The 20960-nt window shown below is 27.9% G+C and overlaps 5 protein-coding genes across 7 annotated transcripts; 2 read left to right on the forward strand and 3 right to left on the reverse strand.

Annotated features, from left to right (window-relative positions):
* Positions 1-4266: 4266 nt before the first annotated feature.
* On the forward strand, positions 4267-6686 carry LOC124425017 (glyoxylate reductase/hydroxypyruvate reductase-like). The gene is made up of 6 exons (XM_046964757.1): positions 4267-4424; positions 4521-4648; positions 5235-5424; positions 5841-6004; positions 6125-6415; positions 6511-6686. Exons 1-6 carry the CDS (start codon positions 4354-4356, stop codon positions 6624-6626), a joined length of 960 nt encoding a protein of 319 aa, XP_046820713.1. The 5' UTR covers positions 4267-4353; the 3' UTR covers positions 6627-6686.
* A 314-nt stretch (positions 6687-7000) lies between these two features.
* LOC124425018 (ragulator complex protein LAMTOR3-A) lies at positions 7001-8091 on the reverse strand. Its single transcript, XM_046964758.1, has 3 exons — positions 7913-8091; positions 7537-7764; positions 7001-7403 (listed from the first exon to the last, which is right to left on the reverse strand). The coding sequence occupies exons 1-3, from the start codon at positions 7919-7921 to the stop codon at positions 7266-7268; spliced, it is 375 nt and encodes a 124-aa protein (XP_046820714.1). The 5' UTR covers positions 7922-8091; the 3' UTR covers positions 7001-7265.
* A 351-nt stretch (positions 8092-8442) lies between these two features.
* LOC124424632 (erlin-1-like) lies at positions 8443-10213 on the reverse strand. Of its 2 annotated transcripts, none has more exons than XM_046963969.1 (5): positions 10087-10213; positions 9621-9748; positions 9354-9543; positions 8996-9254; positions 8443-8911 (listed from the first exon to the last, which is right to left on the reverse strand). In XM_046963969.1, exons 2-5 carry the CDS (start codon positions 9726-9728, stop codon positions 8476-8478), a joined length of 993 nt encoding a protein of 330 aa, XP_046819925.1. In that variant the 5' UTR covers positions 9729-9748; positions 10087-10213; the 3' UTR covers positions 8443-8475. The 2 variants fall into 2 exon arrangements, with proteins under 2 accessions (XP_046819925.1, XP_046819924.1); XM_046963968.1 differs by having other exon boundaries at positions 9821-10147.
* Positions 10214-10553: 340 nt separating this feature from the next.
* LOC124424818 lies at positions 10554-16684 on the reverse strand. Its single transcript, XM_046964325.1, has 16 exons — positions 16474-16684; positions 16127-16179; positions 15810-16029; positions 15463-15713; positions 15219-15386; positions 14798-15024; positions 14475-14685; positions 13996-14141; positions 13676-13900; positions 13123-13258; positions 12838-13033; positions 12526-12753; positions 12153-12437; positions 11780-12067; positions 11427-11637; positions 10554-10948 (listed from the first exon to the last, which is right to left on the reverse strand). The coding sequence occupies exons 1-16, from the start codon at positions 16486-16488 to the stop codon at positions 10653-10655; spliced, it is 3156 nt and encodes a 1051-aa protein (XP_046820281.1). The 5' UTR covers positions 16489-16684; the 3' UTR covers positions 10554-10652.
* A 1389-nt stretch (positions 16685-18073) lies between these two features.
* Positions 18074-20916, forward strand: LOC124424676 (voltage-dependent anion-selective channel-like). 2 transcript variants are annotated; one of them, XM_046964065.1, is made up of 6 exons: positions 18074-18223; positions 19053-19386; positions 19483-19604; positions 20015-20123; positions 20200-20408; positions 20531-20916. In XM_046964065.1, the coding sequence occupies exons 2-6, from the start codon at positions 19067-19069 to the stop codon at positions 20620-20622; spliced, it is 852 nt and encodes a 283-aa protein (XP_046820021.1). In that variant the 5' UTR covers positions 18074-18223; positions 19053-19066; the 3' UTR covers positions 20623-20916. The 2 variants fall into 2 exon arrangements, with proteins under 2 accessions (XP_046820021.1, XP_046820022.1); XM_046964066.1 differs by lacking the exon at positions 18074-18223 and adding an exon at positions 18607-18625.
* The last annotated feature ends 44 nt before the right edge of the window (positions 20917-20960 follow it).

Raw genomic sequence — 20960 nt, forward strand, 5'->3', positions numbered from 1 at the left:
TATTTTCACTTATATGTCTTTTCTTAATTTATGTACATAGCTTTTTTTTTGGAATCGTCCTAAAAATTCCTTTTTGGAATTATCCTATGTGAATCAATACCTTTACATTATAAATGAAAGGATATATATATAAAATATACTTTTATATATATACTTGTGTATGTGTGTACGATCAAAGAATATTTTTTATTAAAAATCACGTGTTAATTGTCAAATACAAATAAATGATGATGTGTATAAATAAAAATAATTAAAAAAAAAAAAAAGATGAAAAGAAACGTAATATGTACTATTGCGCATGCGCGAGAAAAAGCTTAGCAATAAATACGACACCATTTTGTCCTATAGGACGTTGACGGCTAAACGTGGAATTTTTATCGTCCTCATTAATTACAGGTAATTAACATATTTTTCTTAAACGCAGATCCTCTTCCAATATATTATTTTAATCGATTCCTTGATGCACGTTTTCTAAGTTGTATTGTTCATGTTGTTATGAGAATGTCGCGTTTAAAAAATATTCGTAAAAATATATCGACTATTTGGCATCATCTTCAATAGCTACTACTTGATAACCTTTTTCTAATCTTTTAATTTTATTTTCGATACTTCCTTCACTACGATTAATAATTTTCCATTCATTAATCGTAATCGATCATATTTCATTTTATATTTCATTTTTATAGACAGACATATATACAATATACATTAGTCTAGTGAATTTCGAAGAATAAATATCGTAGCTATCATTAGTCGATATTTAAACATTTAATAAACGATGTGTTTGATTATTTAAAATTTATTTAAGATAAGCTTGACGCAAGTTAAATATAAAATAATTTTAATTTGATATTACTTTAATTAAATTGAATTTAATTAATTTGAAAATTAAATTTGAAAATTTTGTATACCTTTAAATTTTTCAACGTTAAACAATCTGGAATTTCTACAGGAAATTTTTCTATATAGATTTTTCTTCCTCTTTTTCTTTTCTCCTTCAATTGTTCTTGAAACAGCATGCAGAGTAATTTTTATACGCGAATCGGCCACACATGGTGCTTTGAATCTCCGTGACCACCTGTTCAGTCAATTAAATTTGAATTATATGCTTTATTTATTCTTATTTTTCTTCTTAATTCTTATTTATGTTTATATATTCTTACTTATAGGTCTTTATTGTGCGATGCTCTTGGACGGAGGATACTTGGATGTGGTTCCCTTGGTTTGGTGGTTTTTTATTCTTTTTTCTTTTTTCTTCTTCTTTTATCTTAAGCTGAATCCGTTTATCGTCGAGTGATTTTAGACTTTTATAGAGGAGTTCTTTTTTTGAATATATCCGTATTATATATAGAAAACAAAAGTCTTTTCTACTATGCGGTTAGAATAGATAGAACGATTGTGCGAATATGGGCGTGCACTCGCGTGTGCGGATTTTGTTTAAATCCAATCGTGGATCCCGATGTAATTTGTAGAACCGCGAAAGCACGACCGGTCGTTCTTAATAATGATGACTGAAACTTCCGGTTTTGGATGGTTGAGCTCTATCAGTTGGACAGACTTTGAACGTTTGCGGTTAGCGTCGAGACATGAATTCTCACGAAGTGGCATATCATCCCGGAACTTAGATTTTCATTTGTTGATTGTTATTCCTTTCATTTTTAAATAATCGTAATAATATAAAAGAATAGGTCGTTGCCCGATAAGTCTCTTCAAAAATAGCAACTTCCACGTGATAAGATCTGATTATACGATATTGTACTTCTTTTTCTTAATTTAAGTTGTAATGTTAAATATAAGTTTAAGTTATAAAAGGAAAAAAAAATATATATATACATTTTTTTTTTTTTTTTGAGAATGAAATTTATAAATACATATATTTTCTTATGATACTAATTATGATATTACGTAATAGTAATTATGATAAAACTCTATTATGATAATAAATCTCTATCTGATAACTGTGCTATTAAATGCTATCGCATTGTTGAAATTTTCTTGATTACAAAAGCTTATTATTTTTTATATTACTTGCGTAGTATCTATTTTTTAAACTTTCAATAATATAATTGTATAATTATTAATAGCTATTTAATATAATAAAAATTTAATAATAAGAAACATTTAGTTATAAAAGTCTGTTAATAAAAAATATTTATTTATATAATAAATATCTATTTTAATAAATAATTTCTGATGAGTATAAAGGCAATGTACTTTTCTTCAAAAAAGAGAAATAAAGAAATAAAAAAAAAGATTTTATTATCAGTCGAAGTAACCACAGTGTCCTGTTATGATAAAAAAAAAAAATTAAGTTGTGTGCATGTGTGTGTGTTTGTAATTATTATTATTAAATGGCGTCAGGAACTCAAAAGTCCATTTACGCAAATACTAAATCCTGCCAATGTTTTTGTTCCTGAGCAAGATCCTCATATTTCATTTCGTTAAGATCCATTCTAATATTATCTTTCTACCTATGTTATATCTTGGTCTACACAATGATTCTTCATTATGTTTATCAATTAATACCTTTTATGCAGTTCGATCCTTATCCATATGCACCACACGACTTGTCCATCTTATTCGGCGCGATTTTATGATATTAATAATATCCGAATTATTGTATAATTGATGTAATTCTACGTTATGCAATTTTCTCTTTTAGCATGATTTTTCGAGGTAATCTTATTTTCGAATACATGAAATTTTTTCTCGTCTTGTAACGTAATTGACCATTGTTTAGCAGCCATAAAAGACTACCAGTAAAATAATCGTTCTGTAAATTCTAATTTTTAAACTCCTAGACAATACCGAGTAATTTATTAATCCTTTGCACTCAGCTGTTCCCTCTCGTGGGACATAGTAATTCTAGCATATCACTCGGATGTCCCCTTTCATGGGACATTAAATTTGATTAGTGATTACGGCTAATTGAGTTATTTCAGCGCAACTTTTTGAGACATGCATGCTTCCCTGAAGTTTTCTCTTGATATGGCACAAGAAATCAAATCAAAATATAATAAAATTATTAAGATATACACAAAGAAGAAATGTCAGCGAGTTTTGTCGTACGAGAACGCGATAAGATTACTCACGACGATCCGATCACTTCAAAGACGTTACTTGAAAAGAGGGATATGGAAAGATTTAGAAGAAAGGTCGATAAGCAAACATAGCATGCACTATATAGTGAGATTTATAATCATAAATAAGCAAGTATAAAACTAGAACAAAAGATTTCTAAAGTTGAACTCAGTCTGGTTTGAAGCGTTGCCCAGTATAGATAGATCTAACGAGTGAGAAAATCGGAAAAGTGATTCTTCTCTTGGTAAAGAAATAGTTTGGTAAAAGTTTCTTTGATAAATATCATCTTGTGAGTTAGTAATAATAATTAGAAATTTTCAACCCATTTATTTATTCATATTTTTTATTAGAAAAATGGGAAAACGTTCAAACACGAATAAGTCTTATGACACAAGTAGTAGTAAAGATGAGCTTCAGATAGACGTTTATACAGATATGTTAGAAAGAGTAACTATAGAAGAAAACAATAGAACTGATAGTGATATTGTCCAAGTAACAACATATTATTGTCAAACGTGCACTAATCTGCCTGCAATGCATTTTGAGAAGTGTTTTAGAGTTTATCACTCTATACAAAATTATAAAAAATAAAACATTGATTTTTTTGCAAATATACATTCTCGATTTCAACCAATTAATATAAGTCCAATATCATTATAATATGTTAGTTAGTTCCAAAATTATACTAAATAATACGAAGTTCTGTAAATGCACGTTCTTGCCACAAAGTAGCATCGAGTAGCTGGTAGCCAACGTCCAGAATGGTTCCGAGTACAAAGGGTTAATGGAATAAAAGCATGCATTTTCCAAATTAATACTTTTCTTAAGTTCTTCCCTTGTTTCATTAATTTGATTTAGAATCAATCCTAAATACTTAAAATTGTTGAACCGTTTAATTTTCTCCCGAATCGCAAAAAGATTTTGTCACGAACGACTAAGTTTTCGTTATTTGGAATATTCTGAATTTTATCAGTGACCGTATATCAATTTTCTTATCTGTTTATAATGTATAAAAAACATATTAATTTTTTTTTTTTTACTCTTTTATCTACAATAAAATAATAAAGAAATAATAATTTTTCGAAATACACATTCGATATATAAATAAGTCATGGATTGTTATCTTTCCTTTTATCTTTATGTTTTGCGCCTGCGTGAATAATCTGTTTGATCTTGGTTATATAACACGATCGAGTGCTATACCACTCGTTAGTCTTTATTTATACTTAACGCAAGACAAGTTTAGTTTCAAAACACGTTTGGAAATCAAATATGGGAAGGCCACGTGTTTTAGTTACAAGCAACGATGTACCATCTCCTGGAATCGATCTTTTGGAATCTAAGTAAACGAATTTTCTATTGTCATTAATTTAATAGAATATATTGAAAATATAATATTATAAAATATGGTATAATTATCAAAATATTATTAAATTTAGATGTGACGTTACGATCATTCAACATGACAAAAGTACACGAGAAGATGTCCTACAAACTCTTCCCGGGTATAATGCTGTTTTGATTACTAATCATTACAACGTAAATACCGAATTTTTGAATATCGCAGGTAAATGAACGAAAGAAAATTTCGTATTAAAATATCATTATAATTGGAAATACGAACATAATTAAACATGATAAATTCTTGTTCGATATTATTATTGATAAAATATAGGTACACTTGAATTTGTATTGAATGAAAAAAAAACGAAAGAAAAAAAGTTTATCTTCGAGTAGAATGTCTTAATTGATTGATAAGTTTCTATCCTTTGAAAAATAGACAAATATTGCATAATAACATACGTAGAAATTAATTGTGCGTATAAATATTTTGATTTTCTTCCATTATGTAAAATATATACCATTCATTCAATTATTATCTTGAAAATGTTCAATTCTTACTTTAAGAGTCATCTGACAGTTGAATGTTCGAACTAATGTTCTTCTTTATCCTCCCTGACGATAGGCAATTTTCATACACACGTGTATGAAAACATTTCTTTTTTTTCTTTTTTAAATTAAATTTTCTAGTATTTCAATTTAGTAAAGGATTACGAATTGCATTTAATACTTTATGTTGATATTTCATATATATATATTGTTTTTTTATATTAATATATCTATTGTATATTATTTCAAATTGTTTTTCATAGGAACTAATTTAAAAGTTGTATCTACTATCTCAGCTGGCTACGATCATTTGGACGTTCCCGAAATTAAACGACGTGGTATTAAGGTCGGTCATACACCTCAGGTTTTGTCAGACGCAGTTGCAGAAATTGCAGTCATGTTGACTTTATGCGCAGCCCGACGAAGTCACGAAGGACGTTTAAAATTAGAAGAGTAATGTTGCAAGCTATATATTAATTTAAACATAATAATAATAATTGAGAGAGAGAAAGAGAGAGAGAGAGAGAGAGAAATATGCATATTTGATATAAAACAAATTTCAATGAATTCAACAAAAATTTTATACATATATATAAAAAATATATATATATAAAACATAAAAATAAAATATATAATATATATATTATATATAATATATATAATATATAATATATATAATATATAATATATATAATATATAATAATAATATATAATATATATATAAAATATATATATATTCTTTTTTTAACATTTTATTTTATCCTATACGATTTTTTTTTATATATAATTTGCATTTGTTTGCAACAATTTATAATACTTTAGACATGTGAACGCGAAATAAATGTCGTTATTTATAATTGTATTTTAGAGGAAATGTGAAAACTAGCTTGAACTGGTTACTTGGACACGATTTACGTAATTCTACGGTAGGAATAGTTGGATTAGGAAATATTGGTCAAGCTGTAGCCGTACGTTTGGTGCCATTTGGAGTAAGCACTTTTCTATATACCGGTCATTCGGAAAAAAAAGCAGGTCCGTATTCATGGTAAAAAAATAAAGATATTTTTTTTTTTTTATTTGTATAAATAATAAATTCTTTTATTATAACTTCATTTTTTACTTTTTTTTTTTTTACAATTTATTCAATATTAGGAAAAGATTTAGGTGCTAAGTTCGTATCTTTAGACGAACTTCTTGCACAAAGTGATTTCATTATTGTTGCTACTCCATTGACCAATGAAACCCATGGTTTATTTAACGATACTACTTTTGGTAAAATGAAAAAAAATGCTGTGTTCGTTAATGTCGGACGTGGAAAAGTCGTAGACACGGATGCATTGGTAAAAGCATTGAAAAATCATACAATTTTTGCTGCGGGTTTAGATGTTGTAGATCCTGAACCATTACCAAAAGATCATGAATTATTAAAACTTCCTAATGCTGGTGAATATATAATATATAAGAAAGTTTATATTAATATTAACATATTTATTACTATAGTTTTATACGTAAATTTGCTTTTTTTTTCTTTTTTACAGTAATTATACCACACTTAGGTAGTGCCACAGTAAAGACTCGCAACGATATGTCTATAATTGCAGCCCAAAATATTCTCAATGGATTAGATGGCAAACCTTTAGTTTATGAATTATAAGTATTAATGGATTTGCTACAAGTCACAGAGAATAAATAAAACTATTTAACAAGCACAGTATTTACTTTGATGATTTATAAATGAATATATATATTACATAGCAAAAAAATCATTAATTCGTAATAATTTCATGTAACGTTATATGAATAAGTCTATATATATATATATATATATATATATATATATATATATATATATATATTTTTTTTTTATGTTATTTACATTTTATCTCATATGTATTATATATTGTTCAATAAATATAGTTTAGTATTAAACAAATATAATTACATATTTTATAATGAATTGTTTTATAAAACATGTTATAAATATGTGAGTACGTTATTACGAGATCTTTCAATAGAAATATGCATACGTATGTCGTAAATTATGTACTTCCTTATTCAATTACCTCATTAAAAATAATACATTTAACGAATAAATTCTTATAAAAAGTGAGAAAAACCAATAATAATAATTCGTGAAATAATATCAATAAACAAATATAGAACAATTTTCCTTCAATTATAGGTACTGTACATAACAATGCCTAATAACATATCAATTATCCTTCGAGAGATATAGACAAGTGCTTCGAAGAATATTTATTATTTATCACCCATAGTGAACTACAGGTAACCATCAGGCTTCTACCACTGCACTTTTTAAGTTGCTCAAAATTGGTTCAATTTTATTCTCTAGGGATAAAATATGGCCTGTATTACAATTATGACTAGCAATAAAGCTGATAACCAATGGTAATTTATTTAATTGCACAACCTGTAATGTAAATAAATACATAAAAAAAAACATACAATAAGATACATGTTTTGTGTATATATATATATATATATATATATATATATATATATATATATATATAATGTCTGATAAGATTAATATATTTGAATACCTGATAACTGCTGTACATACAGATAACTATTTTATTTTTTCCAAGTCCTAATTTACTTGCTTGATCTGTAGCCATTCCAAAAGTAGAAAGAAAACTTGCTCTCATAGCAAGTTCTGGTGCTTTCTCATCTGCTACAGATACGACCGGTACACCATCTCGATCTGTGATTAATATACTATGTAGGCCTTCTATGCTGTTTAAAAGACCATTTAAAAATTTTTTATGTTCCTGAAATTTATTTAAAATTAGGTAGATAGATAATAAGTATCAGACATGTTATTTTTCAAACACGCAATAACATAACCTAAGAGAATTGATTAGATCATAAACTTCTCTGTTCATAGAAATTAATGTAAAAGATAATATTTAAACTTACTGCTGTCATTTTTATGTCTCGTATTTGGATTTGCTACACACAATTTATCGATTTAGGAATCTTAGATAAAAATAATATTCATTTATTGTGATAACATTGACATTTTATCAGCCGTAGAACTTGTTTTACGCGCGTACGAAGAAAATTTATATTTTCTTTTGTATTAATTTAGGGAGGCTTCAGTTATGCATCTCTTTGTCGATAGGTGTGCTAAAGTCGCTAGCGTCCATCTTTTATGGCGATAAAATTTTAAACAGACGATAACATATATATATATATATATATATATATATAGAATAATAAGTTCAACAATTATTAATATTTTTTAATGTTATTTATTTAAAAAATATGGTAACATTATTCATTATCAATTAAATCTAATGACACATAAGAAAAGTATACGTTCTTGTGCAGATACTTTTAGATATAGTTTTTTAGATATGTTAAAAATATTTCAAAAAATTATGTGTGATTTAAAAGTAATCAGATGATTCTTAATTCACTATATAACTCAATTTATCTTCATCGTCATTAGTTAATGTAATCTTTATTAATAAATTATTTTATAACATTTGTGATTGATTATCTTTAATGTTTATATTTGAACTTAATTCTTGATCATTAGTACAACCACCATACATAAACATTTTTGGAATATCTTGTCCATAATAAACTTTTGTATTATGCCCTAAAGCTTCATATTTTTTTAATTCCAAAAATTCTTTAGATAGAAGTAGTTTGTTTGCTTCTGCTTGCATTTTTAATTGATAATATTCAGCATCGGAACGACTTTTTTGTCTAGCAACATGCATTTCATCTTCTATAGCTGCAATTCGTTGAAGAGATTCTTTTTCCATGATCTTTTGATTGTACTGTATTTTTGCAACTTGTGCTTCTTTTTCAGCTTCTATGACAGCCTTTTTTCTATCCGTTTCTGCATCCTTTTCCACCACTTTTTGATGTTGTGTAGATATTAAGAGTTTTGTTTTTTCTGCTTCCCTATATTTACAAATATATATCATATAAGATTCAATTTATCATTTAAATACTTGTAGTAATAATATTTCAAATTGGAGTACTCACATTAGTTCATAATTTTTCCTGATGGTCTCAGGAATTTTTGGTTTGGTTACTCTTACTGCCTGAATGTTAAGGCCTGGTGCTAAATCGTTTAGATCTTTTTGCAAAGCAGTTTTTAAATTTTCATCTATTTGATCAAATAGATCAATATATACTTCATGTAAAGTATGTACTGAACAAAATTGATTTAACTCATGATGTACTTTGTTAAAAATCAAAGTACGATCATAGTCTGCAGTAAAGTTTCTTACCATAGTGTAAACTGTAGAATGAAACATATATATGAAAAAAATATTTTCATAAGATGATTAAAATTTTAAAAATATTATAAAAATATTCTTTTATATGTATATGTTCTTACCACTGTTAGCATCTAAAATATTTACAACCTCTATACGATCAAAGTAGATCATTACACCACCACTAGTACCACATGGTACATTTTTAACTTCATCCGTTTGCAATGTAACTTGTACAGATCGATATGTGGTTAATACGGGTATCATCATGTGAAATCCAGGATTACTAACATAAGGCAATAAAGCACCGCCCTAAAAAAAACCAATATTTTTAATTTAAATAATCTCTTATTATTAGTAACATAAATTTAATGTAAGATATTACTTACTCTGAAGTAAACACCAACATGTCCTTCTTCAATGCGATGTAGAGAAAAATTGAAAACTATTGCTAAACAAGCAGGGAGACATATTCGAATGTATTTTTGGCGGAACATTTTTCTATATTGATAATGTTCTGTAATAATGTTATTGTTAAAAGATATTAAAGAATCACAATTATAAAACAAACTGTATACTTTACACGTACACTAAAGTATTTTTATCTTTTGAATAGACGAAAAAAACATGTTTTTAAATAAACTATAAGTAACTTCTTTTTTTTTTTCTATTACGTCAGAATAATTATCACAAAATGAGGTTATGTTAATAGTTCTCATTTGAAAAATTATCAATACACACTTTGAATATATTACATGTATGAGACAATTGTTATCAACCACAATAAAAATTGTACTGTTACTTTAAAATGATCAATTTTTCTAAATTCATATTCCCAAAGTTCACTATTTGTACCTTAACCGCCTGCCATGGCGCTTCATACATCTGATACTTGCTTTGTGTTTGTTATTAAGCTTTACAATAAATCGAATATATATGTGTGTATGTGTGTGTATGATGTGTGTGTATGATGTGTGTGTATGTATGTGTGTATGTGTGTATGTGTATATGTGTATGTGTGTGTATATATATACTATATATATACCATATAATAGATCCATAAATAGATCCATATCTAATATCTAAATAAAAATATAATTTTATAATTATACCGATCTTCATTAGTATTTACAGACATTAGTCTAGAATAATTAAAAATACCGATTAATAATTGAATTACTATCGATTTGTATTATAAAAATAATATAATTTTTTAAATTACTTAAAAAAGAAAATAAATTTTGAATTATACCTTGGATTAATTAAATAATTAATTATTAAGTAAAAATAAATTAAATTAGGTTAGAAAATAAAGAATAAAATAACGGAGCATATATAATGTTTTTATTAATAACCCACTAATCGATAAACAGAATGTATTACGTACGATCGAAAGATATTTCCAACACATTTTATATAGATTATTTTTTCTTCTTTTCTTTACATAAACGTGATTTAGATTCCTCTTGTGATTGCTGAAGTGCTTCAGCATCGGCTATATTTTGATTGAGCATTTTTAATTCTTTAAGAGCACGTTTGGCTAAATGTCCCTCAGGTGAGTCGACAGGTTCCAAAAGGAGCATTGACAAAGCTTTTCTTAGGTGTGTCCCAGCTTCTCGAAGCTGAGAAGACATTTCCATGGGGGAAATTTCGCACGCTGCGTAAGCGCGATTAGCCAGCAACACCAAAGGCAAGTGCATTTCGTATAACATTATACCTGAAAACTCATGCTTTACGAAAAAAAAAAAAAAACTGACACTTCTTTATTTCTTTCGTGAATGCTTTCAAACACTTTCGGAAGAAGGCCTTTGATTTTTTATATATACATCTTTCTAGTATATATTTAATATATGTTTTAGATATATATAAATATATATTATATAAAAATATACATACATATATATATACATATACAGTATAATACATTATATATGATATATGTATATATATATATATATATTTCTTTTTAATTTCTAACTACCAATTAAATTAACACAAAAATAGCAATACATTCATGCACAAGCTCTAATTGTCCTTCTTCTGGAAGATAAACTACTCATAAGCGCATTCTAATCTTAATTTATGCTAGAAGAAAGCATTCAATATGTGAGAAAGCTTTTCTTAATGACAACATTAATTGTGAACATCGATTGTATTCTCTTACCCCAATTCGAATATATTAATTAATTACTTACCTTTTAGTCGTGATATACCAGGTTCTACTAACTCCAATACTTGAAGAACTTCCTTACACAAATCGAACATTTTTTGAATGATCTTCCTTTGAGGATTCGGTGCTGCCACTTGTTTTCTATAGGCTGCTAATAATTTTTGTTTCAATGCCAATAAAAGATAATGATTAGGATGAAAAGATAGCGTGAGTTTTTTAATCAAAAATTCCATGTCCTGCGATTAGAAAATTCAAAAAAAAAAAAAAAAAAAAAAAAAGAAAGAAAAAAAATACTTAAATAGTACAAATTTTGTATGTATTTAAAGGGTTATCATAGAATTAACACGAAACTGTTAATCTATATAGATCAATACGAACTTTTACATTCGTTCCATCGTAATCGTCGATCAGCGCTCGAGTTATATTCAATGTTGCTCTTATGAGATAACCACCGTAAGTTTTTCTACATTTATTACATTGCCATATACTGTCACGTTTGTAAGGTTTCGCTTCTAAAGGATTTTGAGCTCCCACATATCCGTCTCTGCAACGTGGACAAAGTATACTACTTAAATGTGAACCTAATTCATATGGATCTTTACAAACCGAACATTCACACTCGAAATATTTCCCTTCCCGAAGATGTTCTCTTCTTTCAGCTGAACCCTAATACATAATACAAATGTTCGTTAACTCTAATTTATCTATCTCTATTTTTATTTAATTAATAAAATACAGTTATAAAATGTACCAAAAGCGAGGAGGTATAGTTGAAGTAAATTATGTCGTTCTCATTGATAGGTAAACTGGCATATACGGTGAGTTGAAAATGATCATTGACGGTAATATGAGTATTTGCTCTACAATCATGAGCAATAAGAGAAGCTTCCAAGTATAAACCACGTAGAACAAGAGCATCCAATCTACCAGGTGATCGTAATTCAAAACTGTTCACATCGAGAATCCCGCAGAGCCGTTGTAAGAAATCCGACGTAGAGATATCATCATTGGTCACCAGTTGTAGATCACGAAAAATCTAAGCGTAATTGTACTTATAATGATTTCTTTTCGTTGTGTTAAAAATTTTTTTTTCTGATAGTTCTTTCTTTCTCGTATTAATTTACTTTAATAACGTTAACTTCTCTGTCCTTCCAAATGGGAGTGTCTCTTCTTTGATCCATATGCGACTCCATACGATCCACTTTTTCCCATAAATCCTGATCTCCATCTTTTAAAAGAAATAATCTCAAAGGTAGCAATATTCCTATAATATCGAATATTTTATCTTTCGATATATTTTGATTGTCTTTGAAAATTTGACATTCTTTGGGTGTATGATGACCATCCTTTTTCTATACAGTTAAATAATTATTAATATTTGTAAAAAAAGATCTTGATTATTTATCGATAGCGATTTTACATAAAATTGTCGTTACCTCGCAATCTGGACCACATAAAGGAGCAACGCAACATTTCTTACAAACGTACTGTAATTCTTTGTTAACTCTGATCAATAGTTTTAAACAAGCAAAACAAAAGTAATCATCTTCAAAAACACCAGGTCCAACTGCAATAGGCTTTTCTCGAAGTATTACCTCGCCGGCTTTTATATTTTTTCCAGCTATTAGATATCTGAGAAAAAACGAATAAGAAAAAAAAAAGAATGGTGTGATTTGATCACACGTGGGTTGGATTATAGATCGGATCTAAATTAATTGTACCTTCCGAACTTTTCCGAATGTATAAGCTTGTATATTTGTGGTTTCGAAACTGAGGAAATATTCTTACTAGTATCCTTTACAGACATTTTCTTACTCGTATAATACTCTCTAAATTTATTTAACCATATCAAACGTTCTCACTGAAGTGTGAACAAATTTTCGCGTTTAGTATACCAACATCGAAATACAGGAAGCTGCGCCTCCACGCAATATACTGCTATATTCTTAGAAGTCGATCTGTCGCTGTTAGAGAGCACACGATACCAGAATAAAATTAGAAATGAAGTAACATACGGTTATTGACACACGCATCTTTTACATTGCGGGGGTGCATTAAAAGAGAAAAAAAAAGAAAAAAAAAATGTGTGTGTGTGTGTGTGTGCGTGCATGAATAGTAATTATCAAAACTTTATTGTAAGTGATTACTAAAAGAAAAAAGAAAATCCAGACATTTGATTATTATCATTAAAATACTTTATTGTTTACATCTATGCGCATGTAGAGAAAAATTATAATACATAAATACATTTATAAATTAAAATAAATTATAATTCTTGAATAGATTGTTCGAGTTGTTCCAATGATTGTTTAGCAACAATTCCTATTTGACCTTCAGGTGTATCCGTAGGTTCGAAAGTTAAAATAGTTGCAGCTTCTTTCAGTATTATCGAAGCTTCTATCATTTTTGATTTCAATCCAGCTTGATCAATAGTACCGGCATTCCATTGATCCTTTGCCAAGAAGAGAAGAGGCGCGTGTAATTCGTATAACGTCATCCCTAAAAAATACATTCATTATGATTCATTTATTGATAAGATTCTTTTATAATATATCTATTGTATATATTTTATATATATAAATAGAAATATTTACCTCTTATTCGCGTATAACCGGGTTCTATGACGTCTAATACTTGAAGTAACAATCTACACATGTCGACTTTGTGTTCTAATACTACCACTGGCAAATCGTCCAATAAATATTCATCAACTCGTCCGTACATTTGAGTCAGCGAATGTCTAAAATGTAATGATATTTTTTTTTTTTTACCATCATAATTTTGATCAGACGTATATCTGTTCTCAAAAATTTAACAAAACCTTTTAAAAGTACAAAATGAGTCAAAATTACATATGATGATTTTAAAAATCGATTATTCTTTTTCGAAATATTTTAGGCTTATAATTAGTCTTGTTAGGCTTATAATTAGACTTATAATTTACTCTGTATAATTATTATTTTAGGTTGTAGTTTTACAAGCTAAACTTATAGTTTTAAAAAATGATACTTAAAATCATCTACTGAACTTTTGATCCGTCTAGGAATTAGAGGCTCGCCCTTTATATAATTACCTTAACATGGTAAGAAAAGCATGTCGTGGATGTAAAACCGAACGATATTTTTTCATAACAGTTTCCCTCTCGTGAATGGCATCAGACCCATCAGCACCGCTAATGGTTTCGACAGCTTCGACATCAGCATGTATTAATTGAAATACTTTTTTAACTGCCGTGCTAGGAGTTGTGAACTCGCAATGAGTACATTTCCATATACTCTTCTCGTCTGTATTCATGTAAAATAAATAATGGTAATATAGATTTAATTGGTATATAAGAAAATTAGGAATAGATTTACTACTATATATATATATGATAATAATAATTATTTTAAGTACCTAAAGAATCCAATGGTAAGACTATCCCATTATCACATTTATTACATTTCAATGAAGACATGTGCGTTCCCAGCTCGGTTGGATCTGAACAACGTGGGCAAGCACACGCAAAGTGTTTCCCTTCGAAAAGGTGTTCCCTTCTTAACATTGTTGGGAAAAGAGAATGCGTGTAACTTCCGTAAAGTTCACCGCCCTCGGGTACCCTGATAGCAGTACGTAAGTATATCCTGAAAAGAAAAAGAGAAAAAAAGTTTTAATTATTTATTATGCTATGTAAGATGTGTTAACACCATGGCTGTTCGGTATATCTTGATTGTTCTCAGCGTATATATAATACTTATACACGGTACAATTCTTGCCAGTGTTATAAAACAAAAATTTGATAATAATTATTAATATAATAAAAAATTGTAATATTTACCTATAATCTGAGGGAGATATACTATGACATGTGTTTGAAACACAAGAATGATTCATCATTGCAACTGTTGGATAAAGTGCTCTAGCACTAAATCCTTTCGAAGTTCTTATTTCAAAAGCATTAATTTCCAAGATACCACAAGCCGTTTGTATTTCTTCTTCGGAGAATCTAAAATTCATAAATTAAGTATAATATATATATATAAATTAATTTGTAAATCGATATATATATGTATATATTATACTTGTCCAATTTGAGTTGTTTCCTTAAATATTCAACGACATTCACTTGATCCGATTTCCAATGAGGTTTTTGAATTCTTATTTTATTATGGGCTTCCATACTTTTCACTTCTTTTTCCCATTTCTCTGGATTTTTTAAAGATTCTAATAATAATCTCAAAGGGGTGATACATTCCAATTGGGGAACACCATTTTCGTTATTTTGTTCCAAAGCCGCGGATACATCAAATTTTTCTTTTGCTTCTACAAATACCTATACCACCATGATACATAAAACATAAAATATATATACATATTATTTACATATAAATATACATATGCAATAATTAATTAATTAATTAATTATTACCGGGCACTCATAGTCTTTATGTTGTGGTTGATTTTCACATTCTGGACCACAAACTGGCCAACTGCATTTCGAACAAAGTGGCTTATCTTTAAGGGTAGGTGGCCATGGTACATAACAAGAAAGACACAAAGGATAAGTGAAAGCCTTTGGTCCAACAATGAATGGCATCTCCGTCACGATTTCTTCACCAGGTTTCAATTCTCTACTTGCAACCATGTATCTATAAAAACAAAAAAAAAATATTCGTTTTCTTTCAATCTTTTTCTTATTGAATATTTTAATTAAAATTATACGAAGCAAATTTTTATCGATCCTACTTTCCCACTTTGTCATTCTGGCGAATATTATAAGCCTTCGTTTGAACTGGTTCCTAAAAAATATACACATTGACGTTAATTTAAATATTTGTTTTAAATATTTTCACTTCATAAATATACATATATATATATATAATTAAATTATTATTAAAACTGATATGGCCAAGATGCATTGACACTTTGTAGTTTCACTATATACACTTTCGAACTGTGCGCTTTTAAAATTGCACAAGAAAAAAAAATAATGAGCACTAAGAAAAAAAAAAATAATTAAAAAGAACAACATCGCGTGGAATATTTGGAAAATATATTATTAAATAAATAAAGATAAACAAACAAACATTTACTTTTTCTTCCGACATTATTTGTCTTCACTTTGTTCTATCCTTAATTAATTTCTTTTCTTACAACTAATAATAAGCAAATGACTTCGTTGAGTACTTTCAAACAACTAAAAACAAAATTCGTCTGATTTATTATATATATACATATATATATATTTTATCAAAAATACCAATTGGCTGATCTTGCCAATAGTATAATCTAGAACATGCTACCAAGTTCTACCACTGACTTGAAAGCAACAGATGCATACTATAGAAATGTTTTGCACCGTTTTACCGTGGACCACCAGTAGATATATTTTTAGATCCCGCAGTCGATCTACGGAAAGTCTCTTTACTTATGTTCATTTTTTTTCAAACTAATATAACTTTTTCTATCGTATGAAAAATAAATATTTAACAAAAAAAAAAAAAAAATATATATATATATATATATATATATATATAAATTGAAAAAAAAAAACAGAAAATACAAAAGATTAAAAATCAAACAAAAAGTGAACGGCAAGAAAAAAAGATTTTGAAAGAACTTATGCAAGATAGTGCAAAGAGATGCAATAGTTATAAATAATTAATTGTCTATTATTGAACAACAATAAATGATATAATTGTCTATTAAAGTTTTTAAACACGCCGTGTCATACGTTTGTATTTTGATTTTATTTAGAATCTAATGTTATTTATTTAACTCTTCGATGTCACGTGCCTAAGCGCATACCATAAGGTTCAATACACGTGCTTTTGTCTTTTGCATTAGATGTTAATCTAAGAATCATATAAAAAGTATTGTACGAATGTAATTGATATCAGAATAATGCTCTCTTTATATAGATATAATTAGAAATTCTAAAGAAAAATTAATTTATAGACATATAATACGGTTTCCGGTAGAATAACATAAATTACTCCTGTGTGCAACAGACTATGAAGATCTAACAATAAGTGTCTAAACTACATAATACGAATAATATATAAGATTTCGTAAGAAATACGAGACTTAGAAGGATCTATTACAATTCTTTTTCTTGTTTACTTTTTTGTTTTTCTTTTATAACTTCGTTGTAGGCATATTTAAAAAAAAGAAAAAGAAAAACAAAAGTAAAAAAGAAAGAAAGAAAGAAAGAAAGAAAGAAAGGAAGAAAATAAAAATATAAAGAAACAGTCGAGAAGTTAGATGAAGATAAGTAATTCGTATTTTTCATGTGATCGTTATTAAATCAAAATACATGTTGCGTTAAAAAAAAAAAAAAAGGAAAAAAAAAGAAAAAAAAAAAAAAAGAAAAATGTTTACTCTAAGAAATAATTCTTGTGCTAGCAAAGTTCAATAAACGCACCAGATAAAACAGATACGATGCGTGCAAAATCCACGCCTATGCAGAGTCATGGTGGGAGATATAACTCCTTGGAGGTTACGTAATAGTCTGGAGGATGATCGATGCAATAATGAAATAAATGAAATAAAAAGAATTTTTATTTTATAATTGAAAAATAAATGTATACATATATATATATATATATACAAATGATGTTTCAGAGAATAATTCCAATTACTTAGTCGTCCGAAAGACGGGAGTGTATAAAAATAGCGTAAGAAAAATGTTTGTAAATTTAAGGTTTAGCTCGGCGGCGCATGCGCAGATAGACATAAGCCTGTATCTCCCCTCAGTATCAACGATAGACGGTCTCGTGTAACGCAATTCTTCTGTGAAGTCACACGATTTCCTATACTCGAGTTATCTCCTGACATAAAACTGTAAGTAAAAATCAAATGATATCGTAATTTTAAATAATAATTACGTATTGGGTCGTCGATAAATGTATAAAGAGTATGGACACGACGAAAGTATGGAAAAAAATATCTACCGGCTTTAATCAGTAAGAGGCAATGTCGTTTGTATGATGGCAGCGATCTTCAATCGAAATACTACTTCTCTTTCGAAACAATTCTTTGATTATACGGGTTGAACGTTTTCCTTTTTTTTTCTCTACGATTCATAACTAACCTCGCTTATCGGACTTGTATCAATTTGTTCTAGTCGAATATAAAACAAAAATTATCTTTCTGGTCCTTATGTAATATCTGAAACAGGTCAATATCATTCCATTTTCGCGTAACGCCACGAACCCACCTTCTTCATAACCAATTCCTGGCAACGTAATATATTTTTTTTCTTTTTTTAACAAATTCAATTATTACTTATAATTAACGTTGTTATAATTTATTGGCGATAAAAATTGTTCCTTTCTTTTTTATTTCTGGACATTCTTTTGTTTTATTCCAACAATGTATCTTTGTTCGAAATATTTTATACTTTGTTTCGGAGATTAATCTAAGAGTTTTTACGTATATCAAAATACCTTTTTATTAACTGTTATATAATTAAAAATTATATATGTGTATATATATATATCTAATGATAAACTTTTTGTCATTATTATAAGTACGATATAAGAAAAAAAAAAAAAAAAAAAAAAAAAAAATTTATTGTATTTACTTATCTATTGTATAAATTTAAAACTTGTTTGTTTAGGTTTAAATTAAAATATAAAATATTTACAATGCAATAATATTAATCTTTCAGGAACTTTAACGAATATGGCTCCTCCGACTTACAAAGATCTTGGCAAAAGTGCTCGTGATGTATTTACTAATGGTTATCATTTTGGCCTCTTAAAATTAGATGTCAAAACTAAGACTGATTCTGGCGTTGAGTTCTCCAGTGGTGGAGTATCTAATCAAGATACTGGAAAAGTATTTGCTACCTTGGAAACCAAATATAAAATCAAGGAATATGGTTTGACATTTAGTGAGAAATGGAATACCGATAATACTCTTGCAACTGATATATCTATCGCAGATAAATTACTTAATGGACTTAGCATTGGTTACAGTTGTACTTTTTCACCTCAAACTGGGTAAGAGATCTTTAATGTTAATTGTAAAACTAAATTTATGTTATATAATTGTAAAACTAAATTTATTTGACCAAACAAAAACTTGTTCTACTGCAGCACTAAAACAGGACAATTGAAGACTACTTACAAACATGAAAATGTATCAGCAACTGCTGACTTTGATTTAAGTCTTTCTACTGGTCCACTCATTAATGCTACTGCAGTTGTAGGATATCAAGGTAATTATAAACATTTTGTTGTAAATAAATATTCACTTTTTTTATAAACCTATTATATGTGATATACTAGGTTTAATATTATTACACTTCTATCTATAGCAACAATACATTCAAGTTATGTAAATAAAAAAATTAACAACATCATTTATAACATCATTTACAATAGAAAATATTGTTTAATTATCATTCCTCTTTCCCAAAATATTTGTTTTAAATTATTTTTTTGAAACTGATAAAAATTTTATTATTTAAATGTTTAATCCATTCCATAAGTGCTCCTTTCTAATCTTTTCCTTGATTCATGTTTGTGATTTTCATGATATTCCAGGGCGAACATGTAAGGCGACAATGGAATAGGCACAAAAAAGTTTAATGTAATTTCTAATTTATTGTATTATAATTGCTTTCAGGATGGCTTGCTGGTTATCAAGCTTCTTTCGACTCGCAGAGAAGCAAGCTTACAAAGAATAATTTTGCTCTTGGATTTACTGCTTCTGATTTTGCTTTCCACACTTCTGTGTAAGCATTACATGTTTCAAATACATAATAATAATTTTTATTTAAAATAATATTTGTTTTGGTAATGTCAATATAGAGATAATGGGCGTGAATTTGGTGCCTCCATTTATCATAAAGTAAAACCTGACTTGGAAGGTGCCATTAATTTGGCTTGGAATTCAAGTAATAATGTGACACAATTTGGACTTGGTACCAAGTATAATCTTGATAATGATGCAAGTGTTAGGGCTAAAGTTAATTCTCAACTTCAAATAGGTTTGGGATATCAACAGAAACTTCGCGATGGTAAGTCCAAGTGATATTGTTCATTTTTCATTAATATATTTTCCCCTGTAACATATTAAGCACACCGAGTCAATATATTTATCAATTTTTTTCTTCATATATTTCATTAATATGTTTTACAGGTGTAACTTTGACTCTTTCTACCAATATTGATGGAAAGAACTTTAGTTCTGGTGGACACAAAATTGGTTTAGCATTAAATCTTGAGGCTTAAGTATTGACGTTTAGAAAGAAAAAAAAAAAGATGTCTAAGAAAGTTAGACTTCATGACTTTTATGTCATAAAAACTGCAACACAGTACATGCTTCAAATAAAAATAAAAATATTACCTATAACATATAGATAGGTTTATCCTTAAGTAGATGCCACACAAAAAGGTTATGCATCATTTTTAAGCAGTTACAAGGACTAAATATATTTAAAATCATAATCATGGGATAAAATACATTGAATTGTTAAAAAAAGTATCTTCTATAATGCAAGTAAAAAAAGATGTGTGGTATGATTATTCGTTCTTTACTTTAATAATATCCTACATATATATAATAATTT

Source organism: Vespa crabro, chromosome 6, assembly GCF_910589235.1.
Source record: "Vespa crabro chromosome 6, iyVesCrab1.2, whole genome shotgun sequence".
NCBI lineage: Eukaryota > Metazoa > Arthropoda > Insecta > Hymenoptera > Vespidae > Vespa > Vespa crabro.

What these genes read in the sequence shown, in the direction of transcription:
- LOC124425017 (XM_046964757.1), top strand. Translation starts at nt 4,354, where the DNA reads ATGGGAAGGCCACGTGTTTTAGTTACAAGCAACGATGTACCATCTCCT. An exon ending in CGAATTTTTGAATATCGCAG is followed by an intron (nt 4,649 to 5,234) that starts GTAAATGAACGA and finishes TGTTTTTCATAG; the next exon opens with GAACTAATTTAAAAGTTGTA. An exon ending in ATTAAAACTTCCTAATGCTG is followed by an intron (nt 6,416 to 6,510) that starts GTGAATATATAA and finishes TCTTTTTTACAG; the next exon opens with TAATTATACCACACTTAGGT.
- LOC124425018 (XM_046964758.1), bottom strand. An exon ending in GTATGTACAGCAGTTATCAG is followed by an intron (nt 7,404 to 7,536) that starts GTATTCAAATAT and finishes TTTACATTACAG; the next exon opens with GTTGTGCAATTAAATAAATT.
- LOC124424632 (XM_046963969.1), bottom strand. Translation starts at nt 9,728, where the DNA reads ATGTTCCGCCAAAAATACATTCGAATATGTCTCCCTGCTTGTTTAGCA. An exon ending in TATTTTAGATGCTAACAGTG is followed by an intron (nt 9,255 to 9,353) that starts GTAAGAACATAT and finishes TTCATTCTACAG; the next exon opens with TTTACACTATGGTAAGAAAC. An exon ending in AGGAAAAATTATGAACTAAT is followed by an intron (nt 8,912 to 8,995) that starts GTGAGTACTCCA and finishes TTGTAAATATAG; the next exon opens with GGAAGCAGAAAAAACAAAAC.
- LOC124424818 (XM_046964325.1), bottom strand. An exon ending in CATTCGGAAAAGTTCGGAAG is followed by an intron (nt 13,034 to 13,122) that starts GTACAATTAATT and finishes GTTTTTTCTCAG; the next exon opens with ATATCTAATAGCTGGAAAAA. An exon ending in ACGATGGAACGAATGTAAAA is followed by an intron (nt 11,638 to 11,779) that starts GTTCGTATTGAT and finishes TTCTAATCGCAG; the next exon opens with GACATGGAATTTTTGATTAA.
- LOC124424676 (XM_046964065.1), top strand. Translation starts at nt 19,067, where the DNA reads ATGGCTCCTCCGACTTACAAAGATCTTGGCAAAAGTGCTCGTGATGTA. An exon ending in TTTGCTTTCCACACTTCTGT is followed by an intron (nt 20,124 to 20,199) that starts GTAAGCATTACA and finishes ATGTCAATATAG; the next exon opens with AGATAATGGGCGTGAATTTG. An exon ending in TCAACAGAAACTTCGCGATG is followed by an intron (nt 20,409 to 20,530) that starts GTAAGTCCAAGT and finishes TATGTTTTACAG; the next exon opens with GTGTAACTTTGACTCTTTCT.